General features: G+C 39.6%; 1 protein-coding gene across 1 annotated transcript; it reads left to right on the top strand.

The window, feature by feature from the left end:
• Positions 1-4,396: 4,396 nt before the first annotated feature.
• acsbg2 (acyl-CoA synthetase bubblegum family member 2) lies at positions 4,397-22,329 on the top strand. Its single transcript, XM_079220961.1, has 15 exons — positions 4,397-4,504; positions 8,944-9,058; positions 9,614-9,735; positions 11,001-11,272; positions 12,419-12,507; positions 13,742-13,862; positions 14,508-14,588; positions 14,677-14,826; positions 15,473-15,649; positions 16,480-16,661; positions 17,183-17,425; positions 17,538-17,755; positions 17,978-18,117; positions 19,732-19,978; positions 20,763-22,329. Exons 1-15 carry the CDS (start codon positions 4,498-4,500, stop codon positions 20,879-20,881), a joined length of 2,283 nt encoding a protein of 760 aa, XP_079077087.1. The 5' UTR covers positions 4,397-4,497; the 3' UTR covers positions 20,882-22,329.
• The last annotated feature ends 2,065 nt before the right edge of the window (positions 22,330-24,394 follow it).

Below are 24,394 nucleotides of genomic sequence, written 5' to 3' on the forward strand. Positions count from 1 at the left end.
GTAAGTCAGCATTAGATGCCGACTTTGCTCAAGAGAATTACCCACAGGCAATGTGACGTTAAACACGCAGTTCCCAATGGAAGAATGGAGACGTAAACAAAAAGAAGGTAAACAAAGAGGCACGTGGGCATTTAGCCCGATAACATACCTTTACACTACAACGTTACGGATTAAAGATGGAACATAAAAACATATGAAATCAATTCAATTCAGTTTATTTTATATAGCCCAACATCACAAATACAAGTTTGCCTCGGAGGGCTTTACAAACTGTACACATAACATCCCTGTCCCGGGACCTCACATCGGATCAGGAAAAATTCCCCCAATAAAGATAATGAAAACCCTTTCACAGGGAAAAAAGAGGGAGAGCAACAGAGGAGGATCCCTCTCCCTGAATGGACAGAAGCAATAGATGTCATGTGACCAGAATGAATAACGCAATGGAGTTACAGCACATTCAATGAAATTATTCATAGCCCAGGCCCTGGTGCAGGGGTCGGCAACCTGCGGCTGCGGAGCACTATACGCATGTATTCTGTCCATAATCTAACCAAAATGGGGTTGTAACACTGTACTAGATGGTTCAATTTGAACACTCTGTGTTACCCAAGGTAAAAGACTATTCTTGTTTTAGCACTCAACAACAACATGTCCCATGAGTCTTAGCTATTATTGCAATGCCAAAACCTTCTGGGAGAGGAAGATTTTTGGGGCTATAACCATGCCTTTATTTTAATTTTATTCCTGGACATTTGATTGTCCAGGAAGAAATGTCAACTGTTTCGAGGACTACCGTTTTTATTATTTAGTATATCGATTTTTTAAAATATACAATTCTTGTAGGAACAACAGCAATTTATGTATTAAAAAAGGTAAATTATAAGGCGGGGAGTCGGGACAGTCCAGTTAGTTCCTTGGCCTCTGTGTAACAACTTACATTCAGGCAGTTCAAGCCCCATCGTGGGGTGTGATCACATGGGACTTTTTCTCACTACCTGCTGGATTTTAAAATGAGTTTAACCCACTGTTGACACCGTGAGGTCTGTGTACGTTTAATAGTTTTTTGTTTTATTGTTTAAAACCCCCCCAAAAAACAAAATTACAGAAATACCATGTTCTTTTTTGTTTTAAAACTAACTATTAAAACGTACACGGGTCGCTCTCCTCCCGGCGACGTGGTCTCCTGGTGGCGGGAGAATGACACAAAAATGGTGTTGTTTTCTCGTTTTTGCCACTTCGGATTTAATCCAATATACAAACTATCAAAACATGCACAGTTAGTGCAACACAAAGATATCTAATGTAAACTATAGGCCAACTACATACCACACTCGAAAAGATTATAAGATAGCAGTGTTATTTTGGCGACTGCACATTTATGGAGCCACCAGAGGTGAAATGCTACCCCTTTTTTATGTGACCAGTTAAACATTTGACTTTAGGTCCTCGAGTACATTTTGTTGCAAAAACTGTTGTAATAGACGATCTGAATACTTCTTCCACTACTGCAAATCACACGTCTTTTCCTTGTCAATTTACTATAGTGCTGCTAGGGTATTTAAGCCGTATAATTGCTAATAAAACAGTTATTTCTTTCGTAACATCACAAACATAAAACACTTTTTTATAAAAATCATGAACATATTACATCAGGACAGTTTTATCTTTGTCGACGAGACTGATAAGAAATCCCTCCAGTTGCTCAATAAACCTTTTTATCTTAAAATAATGTCTATTTAGTGATAACCACATGTTTAATGTTTTATCATTGGAGTTTGATATTTGATTAGACAGCAGAGCGTGGGACCAGACAGAGGATGTCACTGACCGACTATAACCTCAGTGCAGGGTGCATCAGCACTAAACCCATCCTGAAGCATTTCAGCGCTTGCGCATGAGTACACTGAATCAGCCGGCCTCTGGATGTCATGTGATGCTGTGGTGTGGTGCATTTGCATTTTCGTCTCTCATTGCAATTGGCTGAGACTGATCTTTCTATAAAGTAGTGACGTGAGCATCTGCAACACGTGCGCTCAGACTGATCTAAAAAAGTAGGCCACACATACATACATAAGAACATAATCATCAAATAATAACACCTGATTAAATGTATGTTTTGTACGTACATACATACAGTCACATTCATGTCCAATGCAAAGTGTATGTGAATGCGTTTAAGTTCAGCTTTACTGTCATTATAAAATACAGTTTTGCACAATGAAATTTAGTTGTAGCCCTCTTCATCCCACAAACACAACACATATATAGATAATACATATTTAAATTAGAGTATAAAAAAATAGAATAAAGTATATAAAAGTAGCACAAAGAAAGAAATGTCTATGTGTCTGTGTGTGTGTGTGTGTGTGTGTGTGTGTGTGTGTGTGTGTGTGTGTGTGTGTGTGTGTGTGTGTGTGTGTTTATATATTCACATTATTTGAATGCATACAGGTATAGTGCTTAAATGTTAAGAGTCAGACATCTAATTTAATTTTAAACAGGGCTAATTTAATCATATCTTTTTCAGTTTGAGGAAATGTGCCTCCTCTACTTGAACTAATGGAGGCTGGGTTTAGGGGAAATGGTAAAGGAAATTCCTTTTAGTCTCATCAAGCAGTACACTTCCCTCACATATGCAGGCACCTTTACAAGGATTTAAATTAAAGGTGTTGCCACACCTTTAATTTCATATTTGAAGAAGGCCAGTGATTGCCACTAGCAACCATGTGTGATATGGATATTTCTTTAAATTTTGCTCCTCTTCCTGCTGTCGTTTCCTCTCCAGAGCTGCCGTCTTTGTTTTAGCACCCTGTATATCTGGTCATGGCTCAGAAGAACTAGAAGTACCGGATTGCCATGTCATGGATGTTGTGTACTTGGGCTGAGCTTTGATTTTCAGCCAGAGGGCTACATTTAGGTATGCAAATAATGTTACGAGTACTAATGTCACGATGTTGATCAATTAAGTTGATCAGAAAAGGTTTCTTTTCTTAGTAGGGTTAGGGTTAGGTATGTATTTATTACTGCTGCGATGCAGCAAGGATTCAAATTCTTTACTTAAGTAAAGCTAACAAATACACACTGTAGAAATACAGCATTGAAAATGGTACTATTGCTATACTAAAAGTATAGAAGTGTTATAAGCAAAACAAATGTATTTAAAATACTTAATACACTAAAATGGTCCCTGTGATTATCATTGCTGATTCATAAATGCTGTAGTTGGTTGAGCTCATTTAAGTTATTTTAAATAACACAAATCTCAAAACTATTTATTTAAGTTTAATTTAGGACAAGCACAAGAAGTAAATTCTCACATTTAAATGTAGTTTGACATGGTTGCTTGAGAATTGACTAAGATCCTTTTAACATTAATATTCTGTCGATTGACTAACTGATACATTTTATATGCAGCTAGCTGGGCAATTGAATCTATAACACAGCCTTATATTTAACCAGGTTTGTAAAGTATATGAACTATAGCTGTGACATAGTTACAGTGGATGACAAAGTATATTCCCATTGGAATTGAAATAGATGTTCAAAGTGGTGTGAAATGGGAAATACCTGCATAATCAGATGTGTACTTTAGTACAATACTTGTTGTTTTGAAGGTTCAGGAAAGTTGTAAAGCTGAAACAATTAGTTGATTAATCTGCAACTAAACAACTACTAAACTGAGCATCATTTGGCATTTTTTCACACCTTTGTAGAAAAAAAATGTATGAATTGACAAATCGTGACAATAATTATTTTATAATGAAAATAATCATTATTTAGACTTCTTTACAATGAAGGAAGATTGGAAGAAGGAGGAAATCAAATGTCTTTTTTTAAAGGTAGTTGACAGAATGGTGCATCTTTGTATTGTGCTGAAGAATGATTTCAGTCAGGGGAAAGTCATGAAGTCAAACCAGCACAGCTGCACTTGTTATTCGGTTTGTCCGATAGTAACCCAGCATAGCTGCAACGTGTGTTTTGAGTGTGCGAGTGTGTGTGCGCGCAGGGGAGTAACTCTGTAGGGGGATGGGTTTGAGTTTCACAGCATCATCTGGCAAGTGTGTGTGTGTGTGTGTGTGTGTGTGTGTGTGTGTGTGTGTGTGTGTGTGTGTGTGTGTGTGTGTGTGTGTGTGCGTGTGTGTCATAGAGCCACTAACCCCCCCTTATTCATTTGGCTTGCGTGGCCTTATATGGAAAATGGATCGTGTGGTGTGAGCAGTTTTAACCAATCAGGTTGGTTTGGGATGATGGAGGAGGGGAGTGTTTCAGGAGGAAGCTGGTCGGCCTGGTCTGGGTGGGGTTTTTAGGGGGTGGGACCTACCAAGCCGGCTGCTGTTTGAAAATGAATGATATGCTGCTCAAGTTGTAGAAACAGAGGGCTGTTGGGGTGTTGTGTGTGTGAAGTGGCAAACAGCACTTACAGATAAGGGAAAGTGGACGATTTTGGAGAAAACCTGAAAATTAAACCAAGGGGAAAAATTATAATTTCCAGCAATGCAATGTGAGTAGCTCAATTTAAATGTTTTATTTAATGTAGCTGAGATGTAGTCCTCTTAACTTGAACTCCAGCTTTCACTCAGACAGATCAGGTTTGGTAAGAAACAGGTTTGTATGATGCCTGAGAAAACGGCTTGCTCATATGTACGCATGCTTCATACTAAGAATGTGATATGAATTAATATCCATGCTCAGGTTTTCTGCCATATGTCTGATCGCCATATGTCTGATTTCCCTTGTTATAATTCTCAACCACTCCTTCTACTGTTTTAATCATTCATGTAATCAGTTCATTTGTATCCTGGTTTGAGCTCAGATATAGTACAAATGTAATCTGTAAATTTCAATAGACGGGAAACGTGTGGCTCTTTACAACATGTGGACATCTGCCTGCTTGTAAAAGGGTGTAACCCAACCGGCAGATCTGTGTATGTTTGCCGGGTGACAACTAATGTTTAAGGGATTCCTTCGAAGCCTCTTCCTATCTTTTCTTTATAAATGTCTGCATTAGCTTACAAATAGTTGAAACTGGATCAAAAATGTGAAGCTTGATGTGGTAGCTGTGTATTGAGGATGCTTGTGATTATGAATACACCCGGTGGTTTGCTGGGGGCTGTTCAGAGGCAGCAGCTGGCCGAGGATGCAGATCTTTTAGAGGATGTGTTCTAGTTCATCTCTGTTGTGTTGGGCGACATCATTAGGCTGGTATCTTGGACCCCTTGTCCAAGATACCAGACTATGCATGACAATAGTGAGACACTCCAGAAGGGAGGGGTGGGGCTTTGTCTGAACTGTTTGACAGGGGATTAACCTAACTGAAGTTTGCAGGCATGGTATAGGGGGTGTTGGGGGGAGCCCCTTGTTTGGCTTTCAGCGTTTATGTTTTTGGCTAGAGATGGGGTTGTGCTATTTGTCTGCGGTCTTTATTGACACTACATTAATCAGTGTTCAAATTCAAAAGGCTTATGTTTTCGACTGCATTATCCCTGTTTTAAATCAAACAGCTGTTGTTGCTACATTCATAATCCTTTCCTGATTTAATGAATGCAGTTGCAATAATGATGCCAGTTTGCCATCAGATAATTCATCCTGAGCCTTAACTGTGCTGGCACATGACAAGGAAACTTAAAACCATGCAAGGAAGGACAGAAATGTACTCCTGTCTAAAAGCAAAATATGACGGGTGCGGTAGAGCAGTTAATGCATTTTTGGGGTTACAGAAGATTCATCAGCAACTATTTGGATTATCAATTCATTGTTTGAGGCCAAACATTTGTTTTTTCCAGCTTCTCTGATGTAAAAGTTGGCTGCTTTTCTCTTTTTAATATCATTGTAAATTAAATATTTTAAGGGTTTATCAAACAGATGCATGTATACAGATTACTTTAAAATAGTTGAAGCAAAACCATGGTCTCTTGGGAAAAGGGGGTGCAAGTTCAAGTGAAAGAGAAGCCCACAAATGGATCAAAAGGGGGTAAAGGGGTATTGGTAAACTACAGCATAGCAGGAAAGGCAATAAGACAAATCTGCAAATGATAGTTTACACAAGGCACAAGGCAGGAGTTTAATTTCCGGGGATCTCGTGGATAAAAAGCTCAGTAACCTTGATGATACATGATTGATATAAGGCATTTCTCACCGTCTGACAAGAAGCAAGGGGTCGCCACACCAGAGATAATTCAAAGTCATGCATCTCTAGTATTTACTCATAATCTAAACATCATGAGCTCATCTGATGAAACCTCAGTAGACCCAAATGGACACAAGGCTGAGAGGAAATTAAAAAGGGGGCAAGCAAGAAATAGCCTCAGGGCTTTCTCCAGTCTGGTGTGTCAAACCAAAAGAAATGAATGGGGGAGGGGGGCATTTTAGGATCCCATCCCAGACCACACCCCAGTTCACTCCATATCTGACTGCCTCCACTCTCAACTTAACTCCCTTTAAATACCGCTGGAGACCTATATCTACTAGCAGCTGTGTCTTGAGGAATCTGCAGCTGTATTGGTAGTAAGAAGCCAAATAAAATGGCAGCAGTGAGATCACTGGTGCATCTCACTTTGGCTGAAAGACCTTCAGGCTTCCGTAAAACTCATTGACAAAGTGTCCTCTGGGTCAGCTGGCTGCTTGTCCCATGACTTAAGTAGGATTGCTTTTCTTTTACAACAGTGACAGCAGTTTGCAGTGATTGCTGCTGATTCCTCAAAGTCCAGAATTTCATGAATGCTGGTAATTGGATTCCTGTCATTTTAGAAACAGTTCACCCGTGAAAAAAATGCTATTTTACCTGTTTTTATTTATTTAAAGGTGTGGTTGGTTGCATGATAGAACATAGTTTTGTTCCTGCTCTCTGACCTCTCTGGAGCCCAATTGACCCTGACAAGCGAGTTCTGATAGGCTGCTGCCACAATAGGCAGACGAAACTGCTGGTATGTGTTTTCAGCCCCCTTAAATAAACAGGCCAGCAGCAACATAGACCTGTGATTTACCAAACAGAGGCTTGAGTGAGCGGGAGCGTCAAGGAAGAGTGTGTCTGACGTTGGACGAATTGTAATGGTTCTATTGTTGAGGAGGCTTTAACGTGTTGCCTGTGAAGAGGTCATGTCTGAGGAAGAAAAGGATTATCTCCAGCTCTTTTGAAAGAAAACCGATCACCTTTTAGACGCTCTAAAACCATGTCAATAATACAGGGTGGTTGACACAAGAGAAAATTATCTGGCTTTTATGCTCTCATATCTTAAAATGTGGGTTCAGAGGGTTGACCAATGGAAACGTTGGTGTTTTGTTGACCAAGCACAGCAATGAAAGGCAATCCATTATTTGCAGCAAGACAATGTTATCTGCAGCAAGACGGTCCACTTTGCCCACTTGCTCCATATGTTCCCCACACTGTTGCCATGCAACCCAAATTAGTCAACAGATAAGGTGATAGTATCGGCAAAGACGATGTTTGTTTAGCAGCTCATTCTCGCTAGAAAGGTGAACAAGCCAGGATGATATTCATTTGTGCAGATTACAGTTTTCCTTTATCTATGAATTCAGAGTACAAACACTATATTTCATCAATATGTAGAGTAATTAATGTTTAAATAACATTGAAACCTGTACAAGAGCCCAAAACACGAATGGATGGGTAAATATAACTACAACTGCAAAAGAACAAGTACTGTGACCTGCTGCGAACAGCACTCAGGTGTGAGTCTTGTGAGTACTAGAAGTTGCCGGCTGTCACACGCTGGCGTTACTTTCTCGCAATTAGACCAAGGGAGCGATTATCTTTAGATGTAAAAAAAGAGACACTTTTCACAAAAGAGTGTCTAGAGTTCTTATCAAATAAAAAGCATCCTGAGCAGAAATAATGATCCCAAGATGAAATCCTTGCTCAAGCCGCACAATCACATATGTTAATAACTATACGTCAAACTATTTACCATACAATATTTACAACAGAAAAATTTGTTAATAGGATGCAAACAAATATTTTAGTTCCTATTCATCTTCTGAATATAGTTAAATAATAAACATAACAAATCAGTTTTTCTTAGATATTTTAAATACATTCTACAAAGAGGACTCACCATTTGAAATTAACATTACAATAAATAAAAAAATGCAAACATTGCTGATCATGAGTATTGAAATAGAGCTCAAAGTCCATTGACAGAAAATTTGTCAGCAACTATTTTGATCATCATGTAAGTTTACTGCAAACCATTCTTTGGTTGCAGCAACTCAATTGTGTGGATTTGCTTCCTTTCACTGTTTACATCTTTGTCAAATCTATATGTTTAGGTTTTAAGCTGTTAGTTGGACAAAGGAAGGCATTTAAAGATGTTAACTAGGGTTTAAAAAAAGCATGTAACAGCCATGTTCACAATTTTCTTACATTGAGAAAGCAATTAATGGATTTACCGATTGCGAAGATATTTCTGAGTTGCAGCCAATTAATCACCAATGGAAGAGCTCAGTATAAATTGCTCCTAGATTTGGACATTATTTTAAAAAAACTTGTTCGGTTCCTGTGGAGAGTTTATGTGAAACAGTTTTTGCCATTTTGCAGAGGCACCTGATACAGTTTCTGAATATGCATATACTATGTTGCGTGTGCACACATGGCTTATATCTAGTTATCTTATTCAGCCTCTGTAAAATCAGATCCGTCAGAAACCGTTTATTGCCAGGGATGTTTGCACAAACGAGAAATTTAGTTAGGCGGAAGGTGCATACATTAGACATTAGACGATACAAACAACAATCAACGACAGCAACAGTGCAAAAAGTCTAAATCAGATAAGGATAAAGTGCTCAGACAACAAATAACATTGATGTAAGTGTATGTTAAAGTGACGTATGTGTTTAAGTTAAAGCTAATGCTAATGCTTGTAAGAGATGTGCTTGTCAAGTATACAGACGCTAACACGCCCTGTGACTCCTCTCTCCTCTCAGTGACCGTGTGTGAGCCCAGCGCCATGTCTGAAGCTGTGGTGATGGAGCCTCCCAGAGCAGGTGGCCTACGGGAGTCATCCTGCGGGGCAGGAGACTGCATTATGGATACAGCAAAGTACGTCCACACAAACATATGCAGGACACCTTGGCACCAATGTCTCCGTGAGCTTTGGTTCCCAACATAGGATTTAGAGGATTAATCTGAGGGGTCCCACGATGTAAAATAAGTTGGAGAAGAATTCATGTTTATATTTTAACAGCCAAAAATACCACCCAGGTTAGAGCTCCAGCGCTCAGTGGTAATTCACATAATGTTAGTAATCTTGCAGTTTTATTGTGAGTATGATTACATTCCTGTCGGTGTAATCATAGTGGTTTTACCACTTTTTAAACTTTAATTGAATGCAATAATAATATAAACTTTACTTTTGAGACTGTTATTGTGAGTGTTACCAAGCTCTTCAGTTTACATGAAAGGTATAATATGTACTTTCAGGATGGTGATGAGTTTGTGAGTGTGAGCTACAGAGCAGGTTCAGGCTTCAGGTTCAGCCCCCCCCCCCCCCCCGCCCCCCTCCCCCCCCCCCCCCCCCCCCCCCCAACCCCCTAAAGATGTGACAATTCACTTTTCTGTTTTAAGTGAAATGTATTTTCCTTTCACCTTCTTCAGTGAGTCTTCAGAGGAGGAGTCCGCAGGGGAAAGGGAGGAGGAGATTGGTGCACATGATGAAGTCGCTCGCAGCACCAAGGCTACAGAGGTCCCTGCTGAGCAGACCTCAAACACACAAACAGGTGAGGGCTGAAGAAAAGCCAAGTGGGACTTGAATGTGTTTACTCTCTTCGTCCCTTCCTGAACAGTCGTGAGTGTCGATAAGCAATACACAGACAGACAACTGGGATATATATTATAAGTTGAATGCAGTCACTGTGTTGGCGCTAGTTGCTGAAGTCAGCGTTAGTGAGTGTGTTTTTTTTCTGTGACCTTTTTCCCTGAGGAAGTGGGCCAAACCGAAGTGAGTGAACTCTACATTCTTTAGAAGAACTTAACTTCCCTTTTCCTGCCGGCTTTTTCCAGTCCGCACTTTGACATTCCATCCTGTCTTAGTCACTGAGGATCCTGGCAAGAGTTCATCCATGATGTTTGTTGTTACACTTTGACCAATAAGAAGTGGAGATGCTAATCGGATAAATAGGTCATTATATTGGTTTTATAAGATTATAAACTGAAATTACATTTTCATTTGTTCTTTTTTTAGTGTCCCTACTGACTGGAATGTCCTTGAATTGAACTCTGGCGGTAAAGTCCACAGAAATTCACTATCCTGCCCTCTCACCCGCTCTGATAACCAGTTGTTTGTGTTGGGTCATGAATCTACCATCATTTAGTTCATCTGTGCAATTTGACACCATTGCATATTGAAAACATCCAGCTAGCAATGCAAATCTACAGTTTATTGAATATTTTTGTAGCACTATAATGTGTGTATTCACAAAGTATAAGACAAACAGGGTACGACGCATGGCGATAAGATGAACAGACAAATTGAAAACAAGCCAACAGATTGATTATCTAACACACACACACACACACACACACACACACACACACACACACACACACACACACACACACACACACATCTATGGCCAGCGTAAAAAAGCAGAAAGTCATTCTGCAAATAGAGTTTTTATTTTACTGGTTGCTTTTATTTTCTCTTTCCAATAAGTTTGGTTGACACAGGTGTTTGTGAACAACCTGTATGAGGATCTTTCAAATTGATCTCCATAATTACTATGCCGCATTTATTGTTTACGTAAAAATTAAACTCAATGCTGGTTTTATTAAATAAAACATCTAGCTAATCAGAAGTAAATGCTTGTTTAAATGGTAATGTAGTACCAGAGGGTGTGTGGCATCTCCTCTCGTACAATAAATGCAGGATGTTTCTTGAAACTCACATGGAGACGAGAGGAACAAGCATAAAGTTTAGTTCTGCATGTTTCTTGGAAGAACTGAAATCCTTCAACTACCTTTTGCTTTTGTCTTTTTCTTCCAGTGAACACCCGGCGTCCAAACTCCCTTCCGGTGCCAGCAGCAGGAGGAAGCGGCCTGTGGACGTCACAGGGTGACGCAGAGGTGACGCTGCGGATGGGGGACTCCGGCCTGGCTGCTGAGACCCCTCTGACCATCAACCAGATGTTCACCTTAGCTGTGGAGCGCTTTGCCGACTACACAGCTCTGAGCTGGAAGGAGGGTGAGCAGCAGAAGAGCCTGAACTACAGAGAATATTACCAGACATGCCGCACCGCTGCCAAGAGCTTCATGAAGGTAGGTTCTCTTATCTATTGATTAATCCAGTAGAAATTACTCATTTCAGATTCCTTCCATTCTTATTACAATATTATTTGGGACGGTTTTAGCAGCACAAACCCCCAACACCTCCTGCTTTTAAGTGCTAAGTATATTTTCAGTTTTCTCAGTAATAAAAAATACGAACAATTAACTAATTCATTAAGTCACTTTTTCAGAAAAAAAAGCCAAATGCTCCAGTTTCTCCAATGTGGGGATTTTCTGTTTCTGTTATACTTCATTATTATTATTACATATTCATTCGTTATGGTTTTTTTCGATTGTTGGACGAACAAAACCAGACACTGAGATATGTATCTGGGAAATCATAAGCCATTTTTCAAAATTGTATATAAAAAAAAGAGTAATCACACAGTGACTGGTGGTTCATATGAAGCCTATAGAATATATTGGTTATCTCATTTTACAATATTTGAATAGCAAAGAAGTGACTGTAAAGTGTGCGCTCCATTTAGTTTCTATTCACCCTGAGCAACAATCCTCCCCAGTATCAGAAGCTGATTGTTGAAAATCTTAGACCTTTTGTTATGATTGTTTTAAAGCCAGTCTAAACACATCACGCTTCACAAAAGAGCCAGGGTGACATGCGAGTGAGGCCTCAGCTGTTTGTTCAACACAGAGCTCTTCATTGTTTGTCAGCATGGAGACTCAGCAGGACGCCATGTACACACACATACAAACATACATGTGTCTCTCTGCATTGAAACATACAAACAAACCTCCACACATGCACACCACCCTTCAACACGATTTTCCATCTGCAGGAGTGGAGCTTCAGATGTCACGCATCATGTTGCATCTCAACTACTGTTGTGAAAGACTCATTGCAGTGTTTGTATCGGTTCCCTTTTACAGTCTCCCGTGTCATTCATCTGTTTCTATAGTAACAGCTGTCGTGGCAATGTGCCTCCAACAACCACAGCTTTGATCTGGTTTGTAGATTCAACAGCTCAAATCTGCTTAAAAATGTGTCAGGAATAAAGACAAACTTTGTTTTAGACTGATTTCAGTATATGCATGAAAATGGATGTAAAGGATATCATAATATTATTTCTGGGATTACTATGTTATTCATACTTAAAAAGCATGTTTGTTTATCAACAGCTTGGTTTGCAGCGCTACCACGGCGTCGGCATCCTGGGCTTCAACTCGGCTGAATGGTTCATCTCCGACATTGCGGCCATTTTGGCCGGGTGAGTTTTCTCTCTTAATTTGTCAGTAAGGAGCTCAGTGTTCCCTCACTCAGGTTTCCATCGCCAGCTCTGTGTTTATGTGTGATTATGTGTGTGTATGTGTGTATGTGTGCATGTCTTCCATACCTGAGTGGTCTGAGCCAAGACTTGAAATGTGAGTTTACCAGAGTGCAGATCCAGTTCAGCACGTAGACTCGTAGCTGAAAGACATCTTGATTAATAGGTGACAGCACAACAAGAAGCTGATACACTACAATGTTGAAAGCAACTAAGCACATTTACCATAATAGTACTGAGTATTTTTCATCTATGCTACTTTATTTATGTATTTTTTCCCTCTCCCAGTAATCATATCAGGCCCCTTCAGATTTATCTTGTAACCCTTTGGAGGGGCCTGACCCCTAGGTTGAGAGCCACTGGACTAAACTACCCAAACGTACATTATAAAGTAGTTAAAACTTGCTTCACCTCTTCCAGCTACAATGGTAAAATGCTGTTAACACAATCATTTCAGTATTAATCTAATTATACGATCCTGATTCACAGTGTCCAACTACTTTTAAATACAATACCTTTACATGTAATGGAGTTGTTGATCATTTCCCAAGTAGAGGATTTGAGTACTTCCACTACTGATGATCTGTAAGCCGATCACTAAACAGTAATCACAAGCCTCTTCTTGCTTGCATGAATATTCAGGGCTGGAGGCTCCAACACAAAACAAACTACTACAGAAAATTTTCAAGGGCAGAATTGTCTCAAGTGACCAAACATCTGTGACAGGACATTAGGTTTTTCACGGCGTCTGCCCAATTTTATCCGTGATTATGATGACAATTTCCTGAATGGCTGAGAGAAAGAAAGCATTGAGGGAAATAAGTTTGGTTGCTCAAAAGATCAGTACATGTCGTTTCTCTATGTGCGATACACATACTGTTTGCGGACGCCCCGGATTCCCACGCCTAGAATCTGCTCAGTGCTGAGTGACGCATGACAACAAGATTGTATTGAAACTACGGTTAACTCGTCAAACTGGTCCCGATGGGCCAAATCAAAGGTTTAGTTTCTTAGGCTCAGTAGAAGACTGCAGGTTGTTGCTGGAGAGCCAAATAACAACAATGCTGCTCGGTCAGGTCTTTCGTCACTAGGAATGCGACAGAGTTTCATCCGACTCTGTAAGTGTAAAAGTGAAACTGCTGAGTCTGAAGTCTGACTGTCGTTTGGTCCGCTGCAGGGGTTTTTCTGTTGGCATCTACACCACCAACTCTCCTGAGGCATGCCAGTACGTAGCAGACAACAGCAAGGCCAACATCATTGTGGTGGAGAACCACAAACAGCTGCTGAAGATCCTTCAGGTGAGATCAGAAGGAGTTGCATACAAACACTGGACATTTATGAATGCAGGCGTTATTGTTCTCAGAGATGTGCTCAGGAAAGTAAAAAGCCAGGGAAACAAAAGGAAATGGGTTTCTATGAGTTCCGCACATTTTTGTTGCCACCTTTTATTGTCAGTGTTATTAATAATTAAGAGACAAAGAAAAGTGACTTGGCGGCATCTTTTAGAACGGTATAGAGATTAAAATGACTCTTAGATGCAGGTGAAAATACCACATGTCATGGAAGAATGAATCTGTCTTCTATGGCGTAAAGAGACAAACATGTTTTTCCAAACATGTAGGTTATTTTTGTTTTTTATACGTGTACATCTACAGCACAATAAAAAAAATGTTGCATACTGGCTGTTTTATCTTGTAACTTTGTCAACGTGAACACAAAACATACTAAAAACCTATTTAGAATTAGTATGCAGTGTGGATTTGGGATTTTTTAATCCTTAATCTTTTATTCTTAGACTGATGAAAGCCCTTAATCAATACAGTATGCACTAAAGCGTAATAAATGCTAAAATGCTATAAATGCTATAAAAGCCAGTAGTGTAGTCTTCTGATTAACTATGGTCTGCTTTATGTACTCATGGGATACATTTGGTTTGTTTACAGGTTGAAGACAAGCTGCCGCACTTGAAAGCCATTATCCAGTACAAAGATGCACTTAAAGAGAAAAGACCAAATCTGTACTCAGTAAGTACACAATCTGTTCATGGCAAACATGAAAAGATTAGTTTCATTAAATCAGCATCATCCAAGTGATTTTGTTTGTCTACTGCAGTGGGCGGAGTTCATGGAGCTCGGACGTGATGAGCCCGATGCGCCCCTCGATGCCATCATCTCCAGCCAGAAGCCCAACCAGTGCTGCACACTTATCTACACCTCGGGGACCACAGGCCAGCCCAAAGGAGTCATGCTCAGCCATGATAATGTAAGTTACACCAGCCAAGTGTGTGTTTACTTCTTGAGGATTGAGAAGTGTCACACGCGAGTCCCCTGACACTGACAGCAGCTGTAAAGGGTGAAAAGTGCAGATGGAGTTGATAGACCTTCACATTTAAGTACAATATGTACACAGTTTTTGTGTATGTAGGGTTTAGCAAAGGAATTACAATGACTCTGCTTTTTTAGTACTCTTTGTTGAAGACAATTAATGTGGACAGGCGATGTGATGGAATGTCACCCCATGTACACTCAAGTGTTGTACTTACACATCCATGCACATGTACTTTTACTTAAGATAAAGGGCTTTTACTTGTACCAGATTATTTTTACACTGTTTTGCTTCTTTCAAAGATCTGACTACTACTTCCACCCTTGGCTGTAGTCCTGTTAAATCATACACTCATTAAAATGGCACCTGGCTGGCTCAAACTATGACAAACTTGTTTTCATACACATATTTTATTCTTGTCAAAGTGTAGTCATAGGAGGTATAAAAACACTGGTCATAAACATTCACCATTGTTTTTGTGTAATTATCTTCACCTTGTAAATAGCACGTCTGTATGTGACCTCCCATACATAAAACAATAAAAGATACCTCATTAAATGCACTGCTCTCTCCTTGCCCTCAGGTAACATGGACCGCGCTCGCCACCAGCCGCCATGTGGGTCTGACAGATGCCACTGACAGTCAGGAGGTGGTGGTCAGCTACCTGCCGCTCAGCCACATTGCGGCTCAGATGGTAGACATCTGGGTCACCATGAGGGTCGGGGGGGCGACCTACTTTGCCCAGCCAGATGCACTGAAGGTGAGCTACAGTGGTGTTCAGTACACAAACACATGAAACACACAAAATGTATGGCTCCTTATTAACGGCAGAGATTACAAAATTCAAAAATTGAACAACATTTTCATAGAAGGAAAAATGAAATCATGAGCAGACAAAAACATTCATGCAGTTGGTCTTGATTTGCATATTTGCATAAATAAATTGAATAGCTCCATTCATGTGGAGAAGAAAGCCCAAATTGCTTTAAAAAAAATACAAAATGTTTAGCACAGAACTCAAGCAAAAACAGCGACCTAAATGTTTACCAAACGAAACAATAATCTTCAAACATTATCAAAAAAGTTTACAAGGATAACTAGAAAAAAAAGTATGATTATCTTAAATAAAAGTAAAGAGTAAAAAGATAAAAAATGTTATTTCAGTTTGCCACCCTAAGATCAGGATGGAGGGTATTTCATAGTTTAGGGGCATAAAAACAGAAAGGATTGGTTTAGTGGATGGTCATTATCTCTGATCTCTGAACACTAATCATGTGCATCTCTGCATAACGCGTCCTTTCATGGCAAGATTGTATCCGTCTGGTATGCTAAGCTTCTGCCTCTCAGGGCTCTTCTTGCATTAGGGCTTCTCTCGTTTCACAATCACCACCCCTACACATTCATCAGCATATCCCGAGGGTGGACAAATGAGTGTGATACGCTAGATATGAAAAGCTCATCTATTTTTCATGCAATAGTAATTATAGTAATAATTTGAAGAACATTGTGTTAGCAGATAGAAACCTTTCTGCTCCTTTACTCTCCACGGGAGCTGTGAATTACATATGCCATCTTTCTTTTATACATCAGGGCTCTCTAGTAAACACTTTGAAGGAAGTGCGTCCCACGGCCTTCATGGGCGTCCCACGTGTCTGGGAGAAAATGCAGGAAAAGATGAAGTCTGTGGGAGCGAAGTCATCAACTGTGCGCAGGAAACTGGCTGCCTGGGCCAAAGATGTTGGCCTGCAGACTAATCTGACCAAGATGAATCAGTACGTACGCATTATTAAATTACAGCTTTATTTAGACATACTTAAATCACTCCTTGTTCCTGTTTCCATCCTTAGGTTCTCTCTTTTTACCAAACTGCTATTTTTTTACTGTTTTGATCACATGGTGTCTCATTATCTGTTGGAAGGTGTATTTATGGTGCCTTTAAGTCGTTACGTAACAAGACGCAAGAGTCTACATCAGTGAGTGCAGCTCTGTGAGGTTGAGCTTTGAGCTAAATGCTAAAAGAAAGCTAAACAGTATGAAAGTGATGACAAATACCATGGCATTATCTAATAGTTGTTATATTTCACTTACAATCACAAATGTTCACCTCGTTGTGACACTAGAGGAAAAGTCAGAGCATCGCCAAAGCCGGCAGGATTCATCGTCTTGATACCATGAATGTCTGTACACCATTTCATGGTATATTATTTCCACCAACAGACATTGCCATCCCTAGATCTCAAGCTGCTGGCGTGACTCAGAACGCTCACACTTGCCGTTTTGTGTCTTTCCTCAGAAGCGGAGCAGCTGGTCGCACGCCTCTCAGCTATCAATTAGCCAAAAAGCTTGTGTTCAAAAAGGTGCGCAAGGCTCTGGGCCTGGACCGCTGCAGCAAGTGCTACACCGGGGCCGCTCCCATAACCAAAGACACCCTGGAGTTCTTCCTCAGCCTCGATATCCCTCTGTACGAGCTGTACGGCATGAGTGAGAGCACTGGACCTCACACAATCTCCGTCTCCAATGCCTTCAAGCTCACCAGGTACATTCTTCTTTTGACTTCCAATTTGATTTGATGCAGCATTTCCTTTTACATTGACAAATCAGAAGCAACTCAAAGCACGTGGCGAATTATACAATGTTTTGTCCTGCAGTTGTGGTAAAGAGATCCTAGGGTGCAAGACGAAGCTGCACAACCCAGACGAGGAGGGAAACGGTGAGATCTGCTTCTGGGGCCGCCACGTCTTCATGGGTTACCTCAACATGCCCGAGAAGACGGAGGAGGCTCTCGATGCAGAGGGCTGGCTGCACTCCGGGGACCTCGGCAAACATGACCAGAACGGATTCCTCTACATCACCGGAAGAATTAAAGGTACTTATTCTATATTCCTCGTAGAGCGAGATAACACACAAGCAGGTGAAATTGTACTGGATCCAGAGAAAGATACAGTATTTGGGTTCTCCTTTACCGTCTCCAAAAAGCATATGGACTCAGTGTCCTGTTGCAAGAGATTAAACCTCTGGAAGCCGAGGAACATTATTCTTCATTCATGATCAATAAAGTATGTTACTTAACTGTGATTTTTTTTTTTAGAGCTGATCATCACAGCAGGAGGAGAGAACATCCCTCCTGTTCCTATCGAGGATGCTGTGAAGGAGGCCGTGCCGCTGATTAGTAACGCCATGCTGATCGGAGACAAGAGGAAGTTTCTATCTATGCTGCTCACCATTAAGGTGAGGCTGAGAAACCGGGGCTGTGGTCGAATAATCAAAACAATAATGTGCTATATCTTTTCCTTCACATTGATGGAAAACATCATGAGGTCACGGAAATAGGTGAAGGAAAATTCACAAGGATTTAGGATAAGAAGAAACCAACTGCTCTTACACCATTATATTTTTTACACAACTTTATAAACGCATAGAAAATGAGTACAGAGACAAATTTGATGCTGTCCAAAATAGTGTCACACCTCCTAATGTACAATTAAACAGCGATGTTATTGATGGCCGAACGGTGCGTCGCGTTAAATGTAGCTGACGCAAGGAATGGGGGACGACATCATCTCCTTTCTTTTTGTTAAAGATGATCCACTGCACTCTATGCCAAAGGAGATAAGGAAGCATTGAAGCTGGTTTTGCGGGGATATCTCAATCCTTTATTAAGAAGGATAATCAATTAATAATTTATAAAGCTCAAAATTGAAACAGAATCAGCCTTTACAAAAGTGCTTCACAACTGAGGTTGTAGGAGCGTTCAGTAAATCAACGCGCATTATTTCGTAGTGTCACTTCAATACTTAATTTTATTGCATAACAGCAACAGAAAAATAAATGAAACTTATCTTAAACAGAAAAACCCGCTTTGTCTCGAAATGCGGTCTTGAAAATAGTTTGCCCTTCCGCTCTCTAGTCAAACACACCTGGCTGTACTCAGGTGACGTCTACATATAGAGTTAACGCCCCCTGACATCATCATTGCATCATCGTCATCATTTCAGCAATATCATATCAACAGGGTCAACAGTATTTCATTATGATCAGCATAGTTTGATATATAGGCGGTAGCATCATTATAATTTACTCACATGGATAGGATATAGTATAGGTAAACACACATCAGTGCAATGGCTTACACACAGAGCATTGGCAGGGAAATTACAGCTCAAGTGTTAATAAAGATCTAATTAATTACTTAGTTTATAAATGCACCTTTGACATTTTACAAAACACTGTAGTTTGCCATTTTCATTGTGTTAGCAATAAAAAAATAAAAAGTTGTACTATAAGTTTACATCTCTCACCTTATGTCATGTCCACCTTGTCTCACCCTCAGCAACTTTTTGTAAATTTGGTCTAAAGTACGTTTGGATGTGCACATTTACTTCTTATATAAATACCAGTTTGTGTTGGAAATGGCGTGTGCATGTTTTTTGTGCATATGTATTGTGTATTAATCCCGGTGCAACTCCTAGGGCAGCGTAATGAGAAGGGAAACGCTCCTCAGGAGGATAACGCAGGAGGATAACACAGGATGTAACATGTTGAACAGGTATCAGATGGAGACTGAAGATACAACTGTATCGGAACCTTGTAAACATCCTATCATACCTTTTATCTAGTTTTAGAAAGAGCCAATATTTATCTTGTCTTAACTGATTAAAAAGGAGCATCATAAAATAAGTGACGCGTTTGCTTTTAGACGTTTCTTTTCAGATGCTGCCATCTAGAGGGCTTGAGGGAAAACTGACCCTAATTCTAAATATATGAATGCTTTGAGTGGCATGGACAATAATTCATATATAATTATGTGCTATAATTCAACTTTTCAAATGTTTTTCTCTCCAGTGCCAGCTAAACGCAGAGTCGGGAGACCCAGAGGACGAGCTGACCCCAGAAGCTATTGAACTCTGCAAGAAGTTGGGCAGCAACGCCAAACAAGTCTCTGAGATCGCAGGCGGCCATGATCGAGTGATCCACGCCGCCATTCAGGAGGGAATCAACAGAGTCAACAAGGAGGCATCCTCCAACGCTCAGCGAATTCAGAAGTGGATCATTCTGGATCGTGACTTCTCCCTTACAGGAGGAGAGCTGGGTGAGTGAGATGGGAACACAAGGTGTGGTGACCTGAGGGTCTTTATTTAGCAGGAACAGGACAGTCGACAGTTTTTTCATACCTGCAGTGTGTGGTGTTCACAATGGAGAGCCCAATGCTTCAAATACACTTTCCGAACCACTAGATTAATACAAAGTCTCTCATGGTGCACGGCTCTATGGGTTGTAAAAGTATTTTTTCTCCTCTTCAGATTGTTTCCTTTGAATAATTTATAGAGGCCTGGCGTGGTGTAAAATCATAGAAAACTGTTTAACAATTAGTTGATTGACAATCAATTATCCAAATAGTTGACATTTTCTAAATGTTTCAGTCATTCAGTCGGACAAATATTCTTTTTTTTTTAACACCTTAATATAATCGTCTGAATATTCGGTAATTATAATTAATAACTGTTAGTTGCAGCCTTAAACTAAACCTCATAACAAAAAAAGAAAATGATTTGTTTTCCCTGAAACTACCACATTATTAAGATTCAAATGCATAAACTTAAATTTGAATAGCAGATTCTAGAAGTGACTTACATCACTGACAATATGACCATATTATAACAATAATAATCTGAACTCATACCTTTGACCAAACTGGCAGTCAGGTTCAAGTTAAACCTCAGAAACCACGACCTGTAGTGGAGTGTAGATGACATCGACAGGACAAAGCAACTAGGTTTAGACTAAAGCATGTGTGCAGTTCAAACTACAGTTTTGAGAAGTGAAATGATTAGTTTTAAGTGTTTAACAATATGAATTCCTTACTTGTTGCACAGGCCCTACCATGAAGCTGAAAAGGCCGGTGGTGGCGAAGATGTACAAGGAGCAGATTGAGAACTTTTATAAGGAGTTGGCATCGCCAACGACCCCCGAGAACCCGCTGCCTCCCAAATAGAGCTGCTCCTCCACCTGCAGGGAGATCCAGACTGTCTGCGTTAACATGCAGACACGCCTCACCTCGTTAATCCAGCGATTTTTGTCTTTTAAAAATGTTTTGATTGCCTTAACTTATGGTCGTTCCGTCTTGGTTTACATTTGTAGGTGATGTGCTGAAAATAAGAAGCCATTGTAAAATAGCTTTATGATTTTGAAGACGCTGTCAATATGTCGAAGTCGACTATTTGGATTTTTGGGATGAACAGTAATATCCGATAAATGAAGTAGCAGCAGCTGTATGTAAGAAAGGTTGTTTGCTTTATTTTACTGCATTTTGAGCTATGGGACAGAATCCAAAAATAGTGTATGGGATGTTTTTAAAGAATTTGTCTTATTGAACCTGTTTTTTTTAATTTATTTTTGGTTTGCAAAAGTTTACATGGGCTAAATGAGCTTAAAAAGAAGAACATTACTAGAAAAGATTCCATTTGCAATTAAGCAATCATAAGCAAATGTTTACTGGCATTTTACATGTATTTGGTGTTGTGTTTCTCATCTTTGTCAGCTGGGTTTCAAAGAAAATAAGCATTTATTTTGTACACGTTTTCAATTAAAGCCAACATTTTCTGCATAGGTAGTTGCAGTTAGAAAGGTATTGAAATCCATCTCATAACTTAACATCCATATTTTGTTGTTCATGCTGTAAAACACGTTATTGAAGCCATATCTATTGCCTTTTGTAATTGTACAGTCAGACTCTGTTCTGTATTCTGACTAAATGCAGACCATTACACAACTGCCTGGTCCTGTTGAAATGTTTTGCAACAGTCTTACTGTGATTTTTGTGGAATATTGTAAATATGTTTTGTCTATCTATATAATTTTTCACTTTTTTTACAATTTATTTAGCAGCCCAGAAATCTCATGTATTACTTGTTTGCACTCAAAGACTTATTTGGAATGGGAATGTACAAAAGTTAGATTATATGTAGCTCCATGGCAAGTATATTAACTGGTCTGTTGCCATCCATTTTACACATACATGTTTGAGGTTTTGCTCTGAAGGCGACATGTCTTTAGCCTCCTTGAAGACATTGCACACAAAGAGGAAGTAAAAGAGCTTGTTGTACTCCAAAGAGCTGATCTTGTATATGAAGTAATTATGTATATAATAGGCATATCGTAGTACTCTTAGCAGTTCAAAGTGAAGGTGGGTTTGTTGACCATGGTTTGCTCAAAGGAACTCAAGTTCAGGGGAAACAAAACGGAGCAATTTTGATGTGCGTGTATAAAGTTAAATAAGGAAATGACGGTGATTCAGTGTGTCTGCTTTTACCTGACCTGAAAGAGCTGTTGAAAAATGTCAGGGTTGAAATATGCACGAAGGAGAAAAAGGAAGCAGGCGTGTTTCTGTCCACAGATGTGAATGTTGACTGTTTGATCAGTTACGGAATAAAAGTTGAATAAGCTGAACTCTGTTGTTATTCTGTCGGGCTTTCTTCTCAGTATGCGAGGCCTATTACATATAAAGTATCTGGATCAATCTGATCGTTTAGTGAGGTAGCAATACCACAATATAGAAATACTGTTACACGTAAAAAAAAAGAAAAAGTCATGCAATAAACATTTGAAGTAATATTTTCAAAGTATTAGCTTCAAAACATACTTAATATAGCAAAAAGTACCTATTTTGCAGAATGAGACCTAGTTCAGAATAGTGTATATTATTGAATTATAATTATTGATGCATTAATGTGTACATCACTTTAAGGATGCAGCTGGTAAAAATGGGGCGGATTTAAATGTAATAATTGTAAATTGACGGGTAGTTTGTGAATTTATTCCCAGGGAGCAATAAAGCTCTCTATATTCTCTATGTTAATAAACCTATATATTTGTTGATTATCTTTTTTCATTATACAAGCGGCCGGGTGGCCGGGCTCAGCCTTAGAGATAGGGTAAAGAGCTCGGACATCAGGAGGGATCTTGGAGTCGAGCCGCTGCTCCTTCGCGTCGAAAGGAGTCAGCTGAGGTGGTTCAGGCATCTAATCAGGATGTTATAGGATTTATATTACAATTTAAGACTATATTTATTATCAATAAATCAGTTAATCACTTTGTAAATGAATTACTTTGTTTGCCCATCATATTTTATATAATATCAAAACGATTGTCAATTCATTTTCTGATTGGCTAATGTTAACCAAACACAAATAATTTCCATTTCCTGCAAAGAAACTGACCATTTCTGGTTTATCCTGCAATTGAAATACCTGACAAATAAAAAAAAAAAACACGAAAGATCATATAAATATCCAGTATTGCCATTCAGAAGTCTTGGTGATAAACTTGTAACACAATGGTGTCTTACACATAACGGTATGGTTCAAACCCACATTAGGTTTTCTCAATATGGAGCTGCGTCAAGAGTACAATTTATTGATTAGCCTTTGCCAATAAATGTCCCTCCATAGAGACATTTCCTCGATAGATGGTCAATGCATCATGAGCATTATTGCCCGGCCCGCTGCGTGTCCTTTTAACCCCGCAGACTGCATTGACCATCACATGAACTTTACTTGAACCCTGCACACGCACCCATGACCGGGTCACACACCGGTCAATGACGATCGGACACACGCGGGGGACAACAGTACTTAATGACTTTATTAATAATATGATTTAAAAAATAAAAAATAACATTAAAATAACAATGTTTTGTCCTCGTTAACGACTTGCATCATATGGCCACATGGTGGCATTGTAATGCCAAGTTTTTATTTTCAGAAAAATACCAAATTGTTCTGCACATCCAGTTTGTTCTTCTTGGACCACATATAAGGAACACATTTCAGACACCCCCCCCCCCCAATTTAAAAAAAAAAAAAATCAAAACTTTATAAATACAGGCATCCCTGTACCCTTGTCACAGACACATTATGACGACCACCGACAGGAAACATCCCGTCTGCACAGGGCCCCTCCACATATTTGCAACCATTTGCTCTATATTTTTGCTTCTTCCTCGTCCTCTAAAGATCCACACAGTAGATATTCTACCTTTGCTGTATTATACATGTATATAATATAGTCTGAGCTGAAATGTTTCACTCCAACAGACCTGCACAGGGTTGCAAAGTGAAAGGGACCGGAAGTGTTTCTCTGCAATCTTTATTCCCATTTGCACTTTTTTCATTTATGTCTTCAATCTTGCTCAACTTATAAACAAAGGGCTCTTATGGAAAAAGGAACTGTTACAGTGGTTTACATTAGAACCACCAGTTTCAATTATTTCAACTTAAGTTTCTGAGAAATCTTGTTTTAGCCTTCATTTTGGTACTATAATACCCATGAGTGTCAGCAGTTGTTGCAATGGAGAAGGAGCCACATAGAGGCACATTGGAGTAAAAAAAACACCTGCAGCTCTTGTCGATGTTCCCATTGTCTCTGTTCTTTAAAAAATATCTTCTTCCTGCATCCAGTGACGTCACAGTGACGTCGTTGGAGGCAAAGAAAAGCTACAGAGTGCTAC

This window comes from Taurulus bubalis (assembly GCF_910589615.1).
Source record: "Taurulus bubalis genome assembly, chromosome: 7".
Classification (NCBI taxonomy): domain Eukaryota; kingdom Metazoa; phylum Chordata; class Actinopteri; order Perciformes; family Cottidae; genus Taurulus; species Taurulus bubalis.

Coding starts and splice junctions, on each gene's coding strand:
- acsbg2 (XM_079220961.1), top strand. Junction 12,508..13,741: donor ATTGCGGCCATTTTGGCCGG/GTGAGTTTTCTC, acceptor GGTCCGCTGCAG/GGGTTTTTCTGTTGGCATCT. Junction 16,662..17,182: donor AATCTGACCAAGATGAATCA/GTACGTACGCAT, acceptor GTCTTTCCTCAG/AAGCGGAGCAGCTGGTCGCA.